Raw genomic sequence first — 16,177 nt, forward strand, 5'->3', positions numbered from 1 at the left:
TTTTTTTTCTTGCGGTCGGAATTCATATTTTAGCGTTGGCTCTGTGCTTTTAAATCTCGCGCCTCATACGGACCGCTCGCTATGATTGCAGGAAACGCTAAAATATGAATTCAGGTCCAAGGTCGAACATACCATATTCCAAATTCAGGTATACTGGACCTTAGCAACGGCGAGTATACTATATTCCCATATTCCAGTCAATGTTGAAATTAGATTATTCAAAGTGGCAGCACTGGGAGCCTCAGAAGTCAGAAGTATGTTGTTTTTAGGCGCGAAGTTGGAAATTCAAAAATGTCTGTTTATGTTTTCATATATTTTTGTATTTTCGTGTAGTTTACTGATATAACTTGTGACATATACTGCTTAAAAATGGCAACAAAGGTGAGAAGTTCCTTTAGTCCTTTTTTAGGCTTCGAGCCTTCGATCGACAGACGATTTTAAAAAAAAATATTACTTTCTGCGACTGCAAGGGATTAAATTTTATATCCTTACGTTGATATAAAAAGCGTATATAAATATAGGGTAAACAATGCTTATTATACAAACTTAAAATGTTCTTTACTAAAACTGTTCTGTCCTTTCCTTTTGTAAATTTTAGAGTCGGCGGTCTTTGTCAGGTTTGCACAATAAGCCGTATATTGGCAGGTAAATGACTGCATATGTTTGCTAGTGCACAGTATGTCTTTTCATACCATGTTGAATACCAGACACAGGCCATGTAAACGAGTCAAGGCAAAGCCTTCGTCATAAGAAACAGGCCCACCAAAAGGTTACTGATGGGAATCATGTAGCTTCATGCCTAAAGGGTTGTTTGGGTTGACTACAACATGGATGTTATAGTATTCTTGCACGTTTGCATGGTGGCATTGAATAAGTAAATTAGCTTGTATGTACACCATGTAAGTATTTATTACTGCAAAGCTTTCGGCCCGTTAACCAGGGCCTTCATCTGAGTGTAATTGAACTGATGAAGGATTTAGTGCCTGTGCGTCTATTAATGATTTGTTTACAGATTCAATGGTTCCATTAACCAACAAGATTGGATATATATAATTGCAATTTTGTTTTCTTTCTGGTCAGGTTAGCATGTGATCTACCAAGGCAAATTGGCACATTTATATGTTAAAACAACTCAAAGTATTCACTAAAAAACAATAATGTGATTGTATATTGCCCACCTGAATTAATGCACCCTAACATTTTATGAAATGTCTGCTAAATTGTAAACAACTTTGCACCTTCATTTTAGACGTACTGGCAAGGTAATAGAGGTCAATGCCAGATTGGATAAATTTGGTTTTGAACATGTCAGTGACTATTTTCCAGACACAGGTTTGTTGGACAAATTCAATATTATTTCTTAGCAAAACTTTTAGTGGTTTTCTTCACATTAATTAAATTATCTTGACCCTAGACTCTGAATCTGAAAATGAAACTACTGAGCACCATGAGCACATCCAAGAAAATAACAATCAATCAGCAATCAACAAATCTGTAAAGAATCCTTTGAACAAACAAGTCTCCTCCCCTGCTACTGAGAGTGAAAAAGTGTCTGTTTCTCCATCAGACAAACAGATTTCTTTGCCAAAATCACCTGATCTCTCTACAGATAAAAGGGTTCCCTCAACAGGTAAACCTGTTTCTCCATCAAACAATCAAGTTCTGTCAACAGTTCAGAGAATAAATAGTATGCCACCAGCAAGTATCAACTGTTCCAATATAATGATACCATCATCTCCAGAAGAGAATGTCATTCCTGGAAGTACCAGAAAAAAGTAAGTGTTTTTTGAGTTTCAAATATGTAATCTAACTCTCCTTGTCTAATAAGTTACCTATCCCCCAAAGAGGTCTGGACTAATCTGTAACAAATTTCAATGCTTTGAAAGATTTTTACTCTTTTACCCAAGTTCCCTTGGCCAAACATTGATGCAGTAATTGTGCCTTTTCTACAATATCCCCAAACTTAATATCTATACTGAATAGTTGTAATTGACCTAAACTGTGAACTCTTTAAAATTTGTGTGATAAAGACATTGTTTCGTTCTACATTTTCAGGTTACGGTTTTCATTAGGCAACACAAGCATCCTTTGTGAAGAAGAACGTTTGGATATCCAGCACAGTTTGTACGTTTCCAAATTATTTGGCTGTATGAAAATTGATTGTAGATGCACTAGAGTCCATTCGCCTGTTGATTGAATAAATTCTTTGCTTTCTGTTCACGTAACTATGCCTTTTTAAAGACTAAAGCGGTTAAGCCTGTTTTGAATTATTCTCAGATTAGTATCTTAGGTAGTGTCTTGACTAAAACAAACCATTGGCCCCAGAGAATTCTTTAAATTTCCAGAGAAACGTTTGAAGTCAAAGAAGGCAAAAGGCCACTTCAGACCGTATATTAAATTGTAGACTTACACTATTTTAGTTTCAAAAAAAAAGAAATTTAATATGGTTTAACAATATTACTAGTCCCAGACACATCAAACTTTTGGTTTTGTTATGAAGTCAAAGTAAGGAAAATACTTATTCATCATTGGACTACTAGCTCCTCTGTACCTAGCTTATAGGCTATGGGTCTGTGAATTTTGTTGTTTCATCTGAAGCGTATTCTGTTCCCGAGACACTGCATGACCAACACTAGCCAAAAGTAGCTAGTTGGCGAAGGATCTGAAAGTCGTTTCACTCAAATCGTGAAAAACCAAACACCGCTTTTCTCTGTTATGTTTAAGGATTTCTCCAAACCAGCAAAATGATCCGGTTGAAGAAGAGTACACCGTAACCGACCATGTGAAAGAATCGCGATCTAAAAAAGCCTCGAATAACAAAGAAGAAAGAAGCAACAGTCGAGAATCAAGCGAAAATGTAGAAGAGTTACTGACACAAGAGGTCTGCAAGCGCAGCGGCACGTTCTTAACCTTGAAGAAACCGAAAAACACTTTAAAGGGAATATTATCTAGAAGCACCGGCAATGCTACAGTTGACGATACCCATGAAGAACCCAAAACATCCAGTCATAGCGCATCAAAGAATCCTGAGACATCCCGAGGAGAGAAAGCAGTTCAGGTTCAAAAATCCAAAGTGTCGCCCGAAATCGAGGTTGTCTCGACCACAAGTTCACAATCGACTAAAAAAGCGACTCGAAGCCGAATCCCTGTACGAAGAAAGAAGGGGGTAAAGCTTACTTTTCAAGTGAGGTCTCGTCGAAAGTCCTCGCCAAAGACAAAGAGCCCCGAGGATCAAACGTCGGCGAAAACGCAATATCGGAAAACCCCAGGAGCAAAAAAAGGACAGCGGAAAACGACGGCCGGGCATGTGGAAACCGAAGACGCGGAAACCGGAGACGCGGAAAATGATAATGCGGATGGACAAGGCAATGATGCAGATGCGAAATCCTCGATTGAAGGTAAGGTCTTTAATAGAAGCGATTTAGTTATTTGCCTGACGATACCTGTAGTCATTATTATTCCAGACGTGCAATAAGCTATATCTTCACATTTTTCTCACAAACAAACCTCATTTACACTTGAAAGACTCGGTGGACACAGAATCAGTTACAATTGAAAAGAGCTCCGAAAGCCAGCAAAAGGCACACACAACCGTACCCCGCTCAAAGAGAGTTACAAGATCTTCCAAACGAGTTGATGGCGGTCAGGAGGAAGAGTTGGGCGTTGAACAAACTCTGGAACCATCAGAGAAAAAGACAACAAGTAAAACCCAAACTAAGGCCAGAACTGTTTCGAAGGTACCAATTTCAACCCGCACAGGAAAAATAAGAAATATAGCTATTGCGAATCAAGATGCTCAGGACGCACCAAATGGTAATTCACTGACTTGTTCCTAATCCTTCAAGTATAGTTCCTTTCTGTGAGAAAACGTCAAAATCTCGTCTTATCGCTTGATATCACAATGTTACAGTATGTAAACTACATGCTGTATGGCTCCACATCATACTTCAGACATGCGTTGTAAGCGACGGCTGATAGCATGTTACGTACATACGTATAGTACTTTTCTTTTGTTAGTCTCTGGAATTCATTAATGATTCATTTTTAATAGGTATAGTTACTTATAACCAATAAATCAGTGCATCATTCCCGCCATATATAGATATCAACTGTGTAGACCTTTATAAAACGCCTGCGCTATATTACTTGCAGTAGTTTACGGACGTGCAAAACATGCTTTTGATTGGTCATGCAACCAGCTATCCGTTTTTTAAAATGTCTGTATACGCATAATTGCATTTAATAACAACCCCTCTGCCGACCGAGTTTCGATTTGTATTAATAAACTACGACACTTAGAAAGATCGCTCGTTCATTCTCTGCAACGGTGAAACGATGAAAATATAGATATGCAAAATCATACAATCGCTTTCCTCCTATTTTTCCCAGAATTTAATATGGATACCACGGAGGAGAGCAAAATTCCAGTTTCACTACGAAAGACAAACTCTAACCAAGGAAAGGCAACGAAAACGGCCAAACAGATTCAAGATTCTGATGATATTTTGGAGAATGGTTTGGACGCCGACCTACCAATAATCCTCGATGACGACCGGTCTCTACGCCTCAAAGACGATGCCACAAAACACCCAGCTTCCAGTCGTTCTCTGCGAAATACAGCGAAAACCCAGTCGCGGCATGCCTCTCAGAACCAAAAAACGAGTGACAGTAACAGCATTTTAGAATCAGAAGAGAATTTGTCAATTACCCCCCATAAACAAACAGCACAGAAAAAGCAAAAAAATGCACGATCTAATGAAAACCCACTTATGTCAAAAACAAGTAAGTTGAAATACTCGATGTTTAGTAGCAAGCATAGAGATCGTGAATTTCACTTTTGTATTTTGCAATGTGCTTACAATGTGCTAGTGCTGTGTAATTCCAGGGTTTTTACCTCCGGTCAAAAATTCTCCGCTCCGGGAAAAATGACCCCAGCTCCGGCAGTCCGGCCATCTCGAATATAATCCGAATCGAAAATCAATTGAAATTCAAAAACAACGATGTTTGATTGTCCGAGTGAATTTGCAGTACCAGAATAAGAATTACTGCCGTAGTTTTTGCCGGAATTGTACAAACTCTAATTTACTATTGATGTGCTAGGATCTCCATGTGAGATGATTCCATAACTAGTCATGATATAGAGATTATCGCTTTTACTTTTGTGTTTTGCAGTTTCAGTCTTGCGATGTGTATCTCTATATACGTAATGCGCAAATGTCTTCCTGGCTATAATTGTAGTAGGTGTATATGAAGGTCTCCATGAGTGCCTTGACTTTTCCAAGTGTTATGATGCGATCTGAAGGAAGAAAAGCAATAGAGTAAATAGCCTCAGTCAGGAAATTCCTATCATTTGTATTCATTTCCTTTATTTGATTTCTGCTCCCCGATTAGGAAATACGAGATCAAGAAAAGCAAACGAAACTACTTTAGAGGAAGAAAACAAAGAATCTACAATCAACAAATCAACGTCGAAGGTCACTGCAGCTGAAAAACAGGGGGGAAATACCCGTAGTTCAACAAAAAATGCAAGTAAAATTTCACCAAACGTTTCTCGTGATTCACTCGAGAATGAGTCCGAAAGTGAGTGTGAGGAATCAAATACAGTTGATCATTTAGCTAACTCGTCTGTCGCCTCTTCCCCAAGACGGAGTTATTTAACAAGGTCTAGCAATGATTCCATATCGAACAATGCAGGGGATGATTCATTGAATGTGACTGGAACGAAATCGAGGGCTTCGCGGAAAAGAAAGAGTGAAAACTCAAATTCGGAAGTCGTTGAGAAGAAACCTGCAAAAATGACTGGAAAACAGGGAACTACTGCAAAAACTGCGAAATCGAACACAAAATCTCGAGGTTAGCTTTGGTTTGTCTTTGGTGGGTTTATAGTAGGGGCTTCAGCAAAGGGAGATATTGGTGGGTATTAACCCGTCACTTTTGTGATTTCTAGATATTCGGAAAACCGTTTTTTAGTCAAACAAGCCCCCCTACCTTTACTTTCTTATAACTAATTATATTCACAGTAATAGTGTTTCCTCCGGTAAAATAGAGTTGTCTTTATGCAATTTCCACTTAACCATATACAGTGTATGTATGAATTTTGTCAACTTAAGGGCTGTTTACATGAGCCCGTTTACCCGAGATTCAACGAAGCGTGAGATGATTTTGAGGAATTGAAATGAGCAGATAACATTATCCTGGCAGTCGTACAATAACCACCACAACAATAGCATGTGCTTGTTTGGTGTCATAAAGACTTATTTCAATACCTCAAAGTCACGCTTCGTTGAATCTCGGGTAACCGGGCTCATGTAAACCCCTAAGGAGAGCAGTTTATAGTTGATAGATTTAGCTGTATGACGTTTTTTTATATTCAAGGTGGATACAAATCAAAAACAAACCAAGGTGCCATTCAAAACTCTGGATTTTCGTCAGATGACGAAGCCACAACTTCCTGTAAAGGTAACAATGTTTCCAATGATACAGTGGGCAGTCCAATATCGATGTCGAGTCCAGAGACTGATGATAATCCGTCTACAATCAAGGCACGGCGAAATAAAAGTAAGATTTATTCACTGAATTCACATTTGTTTGGCATTGCTGCCGTTGCTTGAAGTACTAGATATATTATTCTTCAATATCAGTGTATCAAATGTGAATGCCTTTTTTACTGCATTAAAATCCTCTTTTTTGTAGCTATGGTGTTGGGTGTAATGAATTAAACTTTTCCTGGTACAATCGTACCTGCTATTTTCCTATATTAAAATATTTGAACGATAATTGTGATTTGAAAGATAAGTGTCATATATGACAGAACAAGACAAAGTTTATTGTGTCTGACCAAGCAAGCTCGTTAGACATGAAACCGTGTTTGGGAATCCGAGTATACGATAAGGCAGCATTCACTACCCAATGGGTAAACTAGTAACTGATTATCATCCCCGTGAGTGCATTATCGCGTGAAACCCGGAAATATAATCTTGGATATAATCATCGTGTTTCAGATAAACGAACGTTGAAAATCGACAGTATCGCCGCTGAAAATGATAACACACAGATCAGTGAAACTGACGAAGGTCTTAGACGAAGCCAGAGGAATCGAGTTCCGTGTTTACAATATTGGAAGAATGATAGAATTGAATATGAAAGACGACAATCAGGTAACTCGGTCTTGACCTCAGACTCAATACTTATTTCTCGTTTCTATGAGCCACTGTATGTTCGATTTCTGTGGTAGAATGTCATCAAATGTGGTTAACAGGTTGCCTGAAATATACAGGAAAGTACAGGACATGACTCCCATGAGTCATACAAGTGTCATTGAAGTCCTTCAGAGCCTAGAAAAAGCCTTTAGATAGCAACGCCGAGAGGCTTTCTTGCACGTACGTTTCAGGAAGTTGCTGAACCCAAGTTCATGACAGTTATTGAGGTGGTCACGTTGTTTTCTTGTAATGAGGAACGTACCTGCAATATGAGTTGATTCATTTGTATTTAAACCTTTGTCTGGTAGTCTCCCAGTTTCCCGTGCACATGCAGTAACGCTGGATAGTTTACGGGTTAGATAATTCGTAATGTCTTTGCAGTTGTTCAACTGTTGACGTTCCTGTAATAATTGGTCCTTTAATATTGCACATTTTTATATCTCTATAGACTATGGTAAGCGTAGTTCTCATGCAGGAAACAAACTGCAGACTAAATCATATCTTGATTGTTTCCAGGTTGGGTTGTGAAAAATATTATTGTAAACCCTACGCCTGCACCCACTCGTCGCAAGAGGCGAGCAGTTTATAGATCATCGAAATATCGCTCCAAGAGAGGTTTGTCTTCCAAAGTGTTTTGTTTATTACATTCTAGAGTTTTTATTTCGTTTCGTGTTTGTGTTTCCGGCTGAATGTGATTTTTCAGGCCCCGAGAAACTCCCCAGCGTAATCAATCACTGCCCTAGACCTGTTGTCATGCAGTACTGCCAATGTACCTCTCTGAACCGGCACGCTAAGATCTTAGTATCAAACATGATAAGTTATTCGTTGCACTTCGTACAATCTCCAAATAGTTCACATTTGTTTAGTCGTGTCTTGCACACAAATATTCAAAACACGGCCGGCCACACAAAAGTGCGTGGTCTGTTCGTCGCCCAGCTTAAATTCGTGATATAACTGGAAGAATTAGAGGCAAGTGGTTCGTTCATATCTATCCGCCTGCAGTCTTGATGTTTTGTTTGACACACATGATGGGATTTGCCTGCATGTTCAGGGGACAGCGTGAAGACTTTTTCTTCCCACCGTCCACTGAACATTGAGGAAAATAAGCAATTAGCAATGTGTAAGAATTTGCGGAGGATCAAGATGATTGTTTGCGATGGACACGTGACCAAGATGATATGACATGCAATCAAGATTAGATGGCACGTGACAAAGATGGATGACTCGGGAACTCGGAATGGTAGAATTTATGACCAATTCATACATCAATATGCTGAACTCGATCAATTTAACAGTGCATATGATTTATAACCAATTCATATATTGGGTCACATGGGTGGTTCAGGGCGGGTACGTGTATGTAAGAATGTTACGTAGAAAGATGTGTCCCTATCTGAACACTTTTAAAAGTGTTTTTAAAAGTTGTAAAGTAAACACGATTGAACATAAAGCCTTGCGTGAAGCAGTGTCCTCTGTAATGACTCGTCCAATGCAACGTCCAATTCAACAATTTGTTGGGGAAATCAGTCAGATTCCACTGTGCGTTTTGGGTCATCTCATGCTATGCCTATAGTTCCTGTTTTCACTATTCCGACAAACATCCAATAAAATCACCGGATGTTTGCTAATTTGGTGTGGTGAAAATGGTGGTTATGGACTCTTCACATGTTTGTGGAATGCATGTGGACCGTGGAGTGCGTCCGTGCCTGCTATGAAGAAGAAGAATAAGTATGAAAGTAATCTAAACCTACAGGGATCATCGGAAGCAGTGAAATACTCTTATACATATTTTTTAAGGTTATAAAACGTTGTAAAAGAAAGTTATTAGGAACATGTTCAAATGAACATCATAGATATTTCGAAACAGCTCAAAAACGTTTTGTATGAGTTCAGTAGATGCAACGTATCTAGCTAGATTTTAGGCACAGGTTTTAAAAGAAATGTAAATAGATTATTAAAGCATACCCACTGGCGACTAGTTATTGCTTATTTGTAGCTTATATTGAGTTGTTTCGTAGTTCTATAATTACGTTTTATTAGATACGTTCCAATATAACCAGGGAGCAGCGTGGCAGCGTCTTCAAACAACTTAGCATCAAATGTTGTATAACAACTGCCTAAAATAGACAAAACTCTTCTCGACGTTTTGACCTGAGGGCCTTCGTCGCGAGAGTTAATACCACATTTGATCAATTAAAGCATCTTAAGTCCGAGAACGTTCCAAATTTCCTCGGCTGATTTTTATAAGGACTGCATGTCACTTGGTTGACTCGCAATCTAGGATTAACTTAACTTGTCGATTGAATTGACCGTAACGAAAAAGATGGCGGCATGTACATTTTACCAGAATGCATTGCGGGCATTAAGAATGATTGACTGAAAAAAGATGGCAAGAAAAACTCCTAATGACGTGAAATTTCTACACAGCGAAGAAAATAACTTCTTGTTTTATGCCTGTCCTTTAAAATACGTCAGTTCATTTTTTTAAACGATTTCCGACCGCAATGCATCCTGGTAAAATGTACATCCGCCATCTTTTTTGTTATGGTCAATTGGGCTGGATTGTAAAGCAGCTAACTGGGTCTAACTCTATTATCACGGTAGATATGAATGAACATCTTGAGTAAATCTTCATCTACTTAATCGTGTGTGTTCACCAAATATGATTTACACAAATCTAGAATGCAATTGTCGACAACCTATAATCATCAAGCATCTATAGAATTTAACATATTAGCTATGTAGTAATAAGCATCAGCTATCAACCTGCCCTATATATATATGTATATATATACGTCAATAAACGTATTATTTGCAAATATTTCCAGCAAACAGATTTCGGAGCACATCTGAAGATGAATCGGATTCGGTAAATGATTCTTCTTTTTATTTTGGATTTGCTTCCGATAACTTTCTTTAAGTTTTTTCTTTATTTTATTATGTGTGCGATTTGCTATATCATAGAGCGACATGGAAATTCCCGACGGAATGACAGAAGAAATGGATGCTATGGCGACAGTCGTAGACGCCGATACTTTAGAGGATGTCCAAATGAGTGAGTTTCTAAATATGTCCAAAGCCTGTCTCTCTCATACCATAGCCGACAGCTATTGTCGGTGATTTCTTGCCCAAGGCATGAAAATATGACTATTTTTTTCACTTTTAGAGGTTCTTCACAATAACGAAAATCTAGATTTCAGATCACCGACATCTAACCGAGATGGCAAGGATGCGCCACTATTACTTCATAAGTATTTCTCGCAAAAGAAATTTGGAGCTGGGGAGATCATACTCAAACCCGGTGCTGAAAAGGGGCGTCAACACGTTCGAAGGAATATAATGGTAGGTCGTGCTTTCAAATCATCCCCTTGTGAGTTTTAATCGAATACGAGGCTGAGTTTCTAACAACTTGGCACTGGAAACAGGTTCAATTCCTTCAGAAAGGATTGGGTTCCATTATTGGCAATGACAACGTTCCAATAGACCATATTTATGCATAAGGACTTATCAAGACGTGACGCCTGCAGAGAATTCTGGTTTTTGTAGTCACGGCAAAAAATTCAAACTTCAAAATATCCCGCCGTGACTACTAAGACCAGAACTCCATGCAACTTGTTACACCCTACGTCATTATGCATAAGGTCTATTTAGTAAAAATTTATTCCTATTTTCTGCTGACCCACATGCTATGTACACTGTAGGATTAATACAAAACTTTGTTAAATTGCTCAATGAAAAGGGCTTTTCGAAATCCATCTGCATGCGTACTATTACAGTTGCTTGCATCGTTAAGATGTTAAGGCGATCTGGATGCACCCGCGCAGATGGAGCAGACGTAACGGAGAAATGGCGACAGTCGCTTTGAGTCGGCAAGTTTCATTTTCTTTAATTTGTAACAAGCTAATTTTTAGATTCAATGTTTTTTGTTAGATATTTCACATTCTGTCTGGAAATATCCTGTTTTCAATCCATAATCAAAATTTTACCGTAACGAAAGGATCAACATTTTTTGTACCTCAAGGTAGAGTATTGAGTATTGCTTATACTACTTTAATTTGATTATGCTCGAGAGAACCAAAAAAATAAGGTTCGTGTTCTCTTATATCATCCTATAGGATATAAGAGAACATGGTTCCATAACGCACACACCTTGTTTTGCTTGCTACAAGTATAGCATCACAGAACTACAGACGTTTGGATAAACTCCTTGTCAATTTTTTGTACAAATTATTTGTTCACAATGTGTGTATATCACAAGTGGTTTGCAACGCATTCACAAGTTTTTTTCAAGTGCAGTGAAAGAATTGTCAAAAATGGCAGCTTTACTTTAACTGGTTAAACTCACTGGACACTATAAGTCCGTTCCAAACACATCTTTACTTTTTTTCTTTTGCCCTGTAGGTAATATGTACAATCTCAAAAATCTGAGCAGAAAACGAGATGCCCGCTTGATCTTCTCTCAAATAAAAGAATAGTGCTGGGGAAAATTTCTTATCTTTCTATTATGTCCATTATATTCTGTAAATAGTTCCACAAGTTCTTTGTTTTTGATAGGATATTCATAATTTCTTATTACGATCTTTATTTCGATAAAAAATCATTTTATTCAGAGTTATCGAAAGCGAAAGCAAATTACTGGCAGTTTTTTTGTGTCTGTTCTTCAGTATAGGGGAACGTCAAAAAGGCAACCTCAAATTTATGACCATTTAAAAAAAAAGCCATCTTGAAATTCTAGATATAATTAAATGAAAAAATCCTGTTCAGGCACAACGAGTCATTACCGAAAATATCGGATATTGCGGTGCCCGCGCCAAGTTTGGCACCGCATTATATTCTGCCTGTGAGTTTGTTTGTTCGCATCAATACGTTTCCTTAATCGCCTGTTAAAAATTCCTTGCACATGCTTGGAATTTATTCCTAATTTACTATTAATCTTGTTGTACGTTTGCAGAATTCCTTGTTTCGAGGAAAGTCTTTTTTTTATTTCAATCTCAAACTTTGATGATTGCGTCTATCTCTGGTTTTATGCACCCAAGAAGGACAAAAATACCACCATTCGATTCAGCGCAAGAAATTATACTAACACGTCTTAAATGTATTACTAAACAATATGTAGTATTCGCAGCGATTTATGACGTTTGAAAGACAAACGAAATTGTATTGTTGACAAAATCGCTGTGGCTATACTTTACTATTGTTTCAATTTTTCCTCACTTCGATAGTATTTTGAGGCCAAAATATCTTATTTTAATAGCTTTAAGCGCAATTTTGACCTTAATGTACCAACCAACCAGCGGCCGACAGGCGAATGTAGGTTGGTGATGTCGACATGTCGTTAGAAATGAGCGGACATTTTATCTCTAGGTGAGCATCGCGGGCACCGCATTTTAGTACTGTGTCTGGTTTTTCTCCTATAGTCTAAATTGCAAATGGACTTTCAAATACACTCTGATATTGTAATCAAGCTCAAATGGGGTATAGTAATTCTAAAAAACAAGCCTTTCTTTTTGGAAATTGACTTAATTGAGTTACAAGTAATTATGGAGATGTAGTCAACAATAGAACATACTCTTCCATAAAGAACTCTTGCTGTGTCTGCCCTTATTTAATTTTACAGAATCTTGAAATCATTATGAGCTCACCAGGCAAATATATATTTACATTACAAAAAAACATAACATTTAGTTTATTTTTAGTCTTTGTTTAGGGTCTCCATCTTTGTAGATATGATGGTTATCATTATATGGGAACTGTTTTGGTGTCTAAAACAGAGAAAGAAGGATTCTTTTTAAAACAGATTTTCATTTTGTCAGGCTATTCAAGCTTTTGATATAGGATATTTTCTACAAATGCTTTCCTCTTACCAGTAATATTTAGTACATTATTAAATACAACAATGCATATTTCAGCTTGATCATACAGTTAGACTCACATATTGGTTTCTATTCCCACTTGATGTTTTGCCATAAAGATAACCAATATACATGAAACCACCAACTAAAGCAAACATTGTCAGAAGATGTCGCAATGCCTCATTTCTACAGTACAAGAAGTTAAAACAAAATTGATTCAACTTACAAAGTGGTCAAAGTTATCAGTCAAAGCTAATTCTGATACTATAATGTTTTTGAATTTGCTTTTGTTTAAAATGTGAAAAATTACAACCAACCATTTAAAGGATTCTTGAATAAATGTAAAAAAAAAATTATACTGCGAAAATTGCCTTTATGAGTTTAGTCAATGTGCCTTTTAAAATAAATATATGTCAAATATTAATCAATTATTGGTTCAGTTGATTTGAGTAGCAATACAACTCATTTTCCGAAAGTTCAGAAAAGCGAGTCCCATTTAAATATTGTTCAGCATTCAGTTCAGAAAAGCGAGTCCCATTTAAATAGCTTATGCACATGCTCAGAGTATTATTTGCAGCTAAGCAACATTTTCAACAAATGCACATGCTCAGAGTATTATTTACATGCAGTTAACAGCAGGTAAATTAACCAAAATGGAGAATACGGTGAAGTGAATGACAAAATTTGTTATTTGTTAACAATATTTCACAATTTGCCTTACGGAGGATATAAACTCTTTTCTGGAGCATCATACATCCAAACATTCAAGGCATCATCTTCCTCATGAAGCTAGAACAAGATAGGTATACCAACATGTTAGTTTTATTTGTATTTTTTGGCTCTGTTCTGAAGGCTCTTTATCCTTACAGGATCACCATAATTTCTTCGCTCTTGGACATCCCACCAGCCATGCGGTGGTTTGGTTTGAGATGAAATGTCTGGTAACTTTGGGTAGCTACCAAGACCCAGTCCATCATCAGGCCATTCCGATTTCTCGACTTGAGTGGAGGCTGCAAAAAATAACACTACCTTTTTAAATTTTGTTTTTAGTGTAATTAAATAAAAAACGGTACTAACTGGTATAACCATCTAAAAGTATAACTACCTAATGTTCACTTACTTATGTCTTATGCTGCGTAGTGTTAAATTAATTTGAAAACAAATTTGTAAAGGAAAACTTGGAAGGAAAATTCAATTATTCAAGCACAAATAATACAATTTTATATAAAAATATATAGTCCAACATTCATTACAATAGTTCTTTTCACTTTATTATAAAGGTAAATGATTTACTTGCCTAATCTGCTTTGAAAAAAATTAGATCTCGTAAGAAAAGGAATTAGATTTCTTTTACCATAAACTCTCTGAAACAGCCTCAGAATAGCCATTTTGGTTTGCAAAAAGTACGAATTGTACGAATTTTTATCGTTAAATTTTTCGCGTCCAAACCAAAATGACGACTAATCTAGCCCAATCAGATGACTCATTTTTTCAGAAGATTTTCCGTGGCGAAAACTGAGATGGAGAAAGATTCTTATTAAGTGCTCAAAACAGAAAATAAAATTTAGTTTTTTTCGCTAATTAAAATAAATTTTAATTCTGCTAATTTGTCACGTAATGCGGAGGAGAGTGTTTTAAGTGTACCAACTTGAACAAGAGTACCATACTGTTCATATGAGACGGGCCAGCCCAGTTCAGCTGGGCTACCTCGGCAGTGCCAGGATGACGGGATCTCGCTTCACATATTATTTCACTATATCTGTAAAATTGCAATCATATGAAACCGGGTCAGCCCGGTGTCCTAGCCCATATAAATGGGATAATGGCCTTTTTTATACTAGAGACGGATGATCCGTCAGGACGAATGATCCGTTTGAGTATAAACACACGACGAACTATCTAGACCTGACGAACTATGTAGATGAATACGTCAAACAAAACAGAATCGCGCGTTGAAAGTGTACGGGAATTGGGAAATTGTTTAAGTATCGTGGTAAAAAGAGTGCACAGCACAAGAAGCGTTTTTTCATAGACGAACTATGCGGATAATTCGAGTTGACGGATGATCCGTCTGTTTGCCCGTATTTACACACAGACGAACTAGAAGACGAACTATCTTTCATATCAGGAGGTCTATGGTGATCTATGGAGACCTAGTGTAGGCCTATGGAGGCGACGAGGCGTATGAAGGCACATGGAAGTCTGTGGAGACATATGGAGCCGTATGGATGCATATATGGAGGTCTGTGGAGTGTTATGGTGGTCCATGGAGCGCCACGGAGAGATATGGTGTAATATTCGGGGCTATGGAGCGATAGTAAGATTACGACTCCGCGAGTAAGATCTCGACCGTCCAAGAAAAACAAAGGGGGTTTTGTCCAAATTGGCTTTCCATATTAATACTCCTCTTTTTTAAATTACAGTCCTAAAAACATTTTGATTACGACAACTCTAAAAGTAAAGGCTCACACAGACCGGATGCGATTTGGCAACGTGATCAGATTTTTCGAGTTCTCCAGAAGCAAATAAATTTTGTCATAATATCCGTATCACTTAAAGAGTCCATTTTGATTGCTTTGGTGTTTATAGCTTCCAAAATTTGTTTTCAGTATGAAATTTATCCGATTTTAAAAACAGAAATTGCATCCGGTATTCGTTGTGTGTCGCCCACCTCTCTGGGATCAAATTTTCCGAATATTGCATGACATGAAATTAATTGTTAGGGGGTGTGGGAGTCTGGTGTTTGGGAGCCGCACCCCCTCCGATACAGCCTTGACGTGCTGCAGCACGGCTTTGAGCACGAAGAACAATGCAACTGACCACCTCAGAAAGGGCGGGGTGCCCCGTGTGGATAAAGAGTGGTAGCATTTCGCCAGAACTTGAAGCGGAGTCGAGTCATTGTCAGTACACGGGTAACAAGTCACCAGAATGCTTATTGCTATATAATAATAGACTTAACCCATCCAATGACTCTTTGATTGGCATCACAATAGATTAGCCTTCACATAATATTCTAACTCACCGATATAATTTCCGGAGACAAAACTCACAGTTTCGGTATCTAGAATATTTCCGGGCACTTGACGAAGCATTTCGATAGAATGCGAAAAATTCCTGATTCGTCTT

The 16,177-nt window shown here is 37.7% G+C and overlaps 2 protein-coding genes across 2 annotated transcripts; one reads left to right on the plus strand and one right to left on the minus strand.

Annotated features, from left to right (window-relative positions):
* The first annotated feature begins 268 nt into the window (after positions 1-268).
* On the plus strand, positions 269-12,115 carry LOC114531796 (centromere protein C-like). The gene is made up of 17 exons (XM_028553415.1): positions 269-381; positions 599-645; positions 1,250-1,332; positions 1,415-1,775; positions 2,056-2,124; positions 2,725-3,398; positions 3,526-3,813; positions 4,390-4,782; positions 5,392-5,853; positions 6,376-6,558; positions 7,002-7,157; positions 7,716-7,814; positions 10,028-10,068; positions 10,164-10,254; positions 10,366-10,541; positions 11,130-11,220; positions 11,601-12,115. The coding sequence occupies exons 1-17, from the start codon at positions 370-372 to the stop codon at positions 11,672-11,674; spliced, it is 3,300 nt and encodes a 1,099-aa protein (XP_028409216.1). The 5' UTR covers positions 269-369; the 3' UTR covers positions 11,675-12,115.
* A 649-nt stretch (positions 12,116-12,764) lies between these two features.
* On the minus strand, positions 12,765-14,441 carry LOC114531772 (NADH dehydrogenase [ubiquinone] 1 beta subcomplex subunit 8, mitochondrial-like). Its single transcript, XM_028553391.1, has 5 exons — positions 14,349-14,441; positions 13,919-14,061; positions 13,773-13,840; positions 13,132-13,237; positions 12,765-12,961 (listed from the first exon to the last, which is right to left on the minus strand). Exons 1-5 carry the CDS (start codon positions 14,437-14,439, stop codon positions 12,881-12,883), a joined length of 489 nt encoding a protein of 162 aa, XP_028409192.1. The 5' UTR covers positions 14,440-14,441; the 3' UTR covers positions 12,765-12,880.
* Between the last annotated feature and the right edge of the window lie 1,736 nt (positions 14,442-16,177).

Source organism: Dendronephthya gigantea, unplaced genomic scaffold (assembly GCF_004324835.1).
Source record: "Dendronephthya gigantea isolate DGI-Jeju-01 unplaced genomic scaffold, DenGig_1.0 000074F, whole genome shotgun sequence".
Taxonomy (NCBI): domain Eukaryota; kingdom Metazoa; phylum Cnidaria; class Anthozoa; order Malacalcyonacea; family Nephtheidae; genus Dendronephthya; species Dendronephthya gigantea.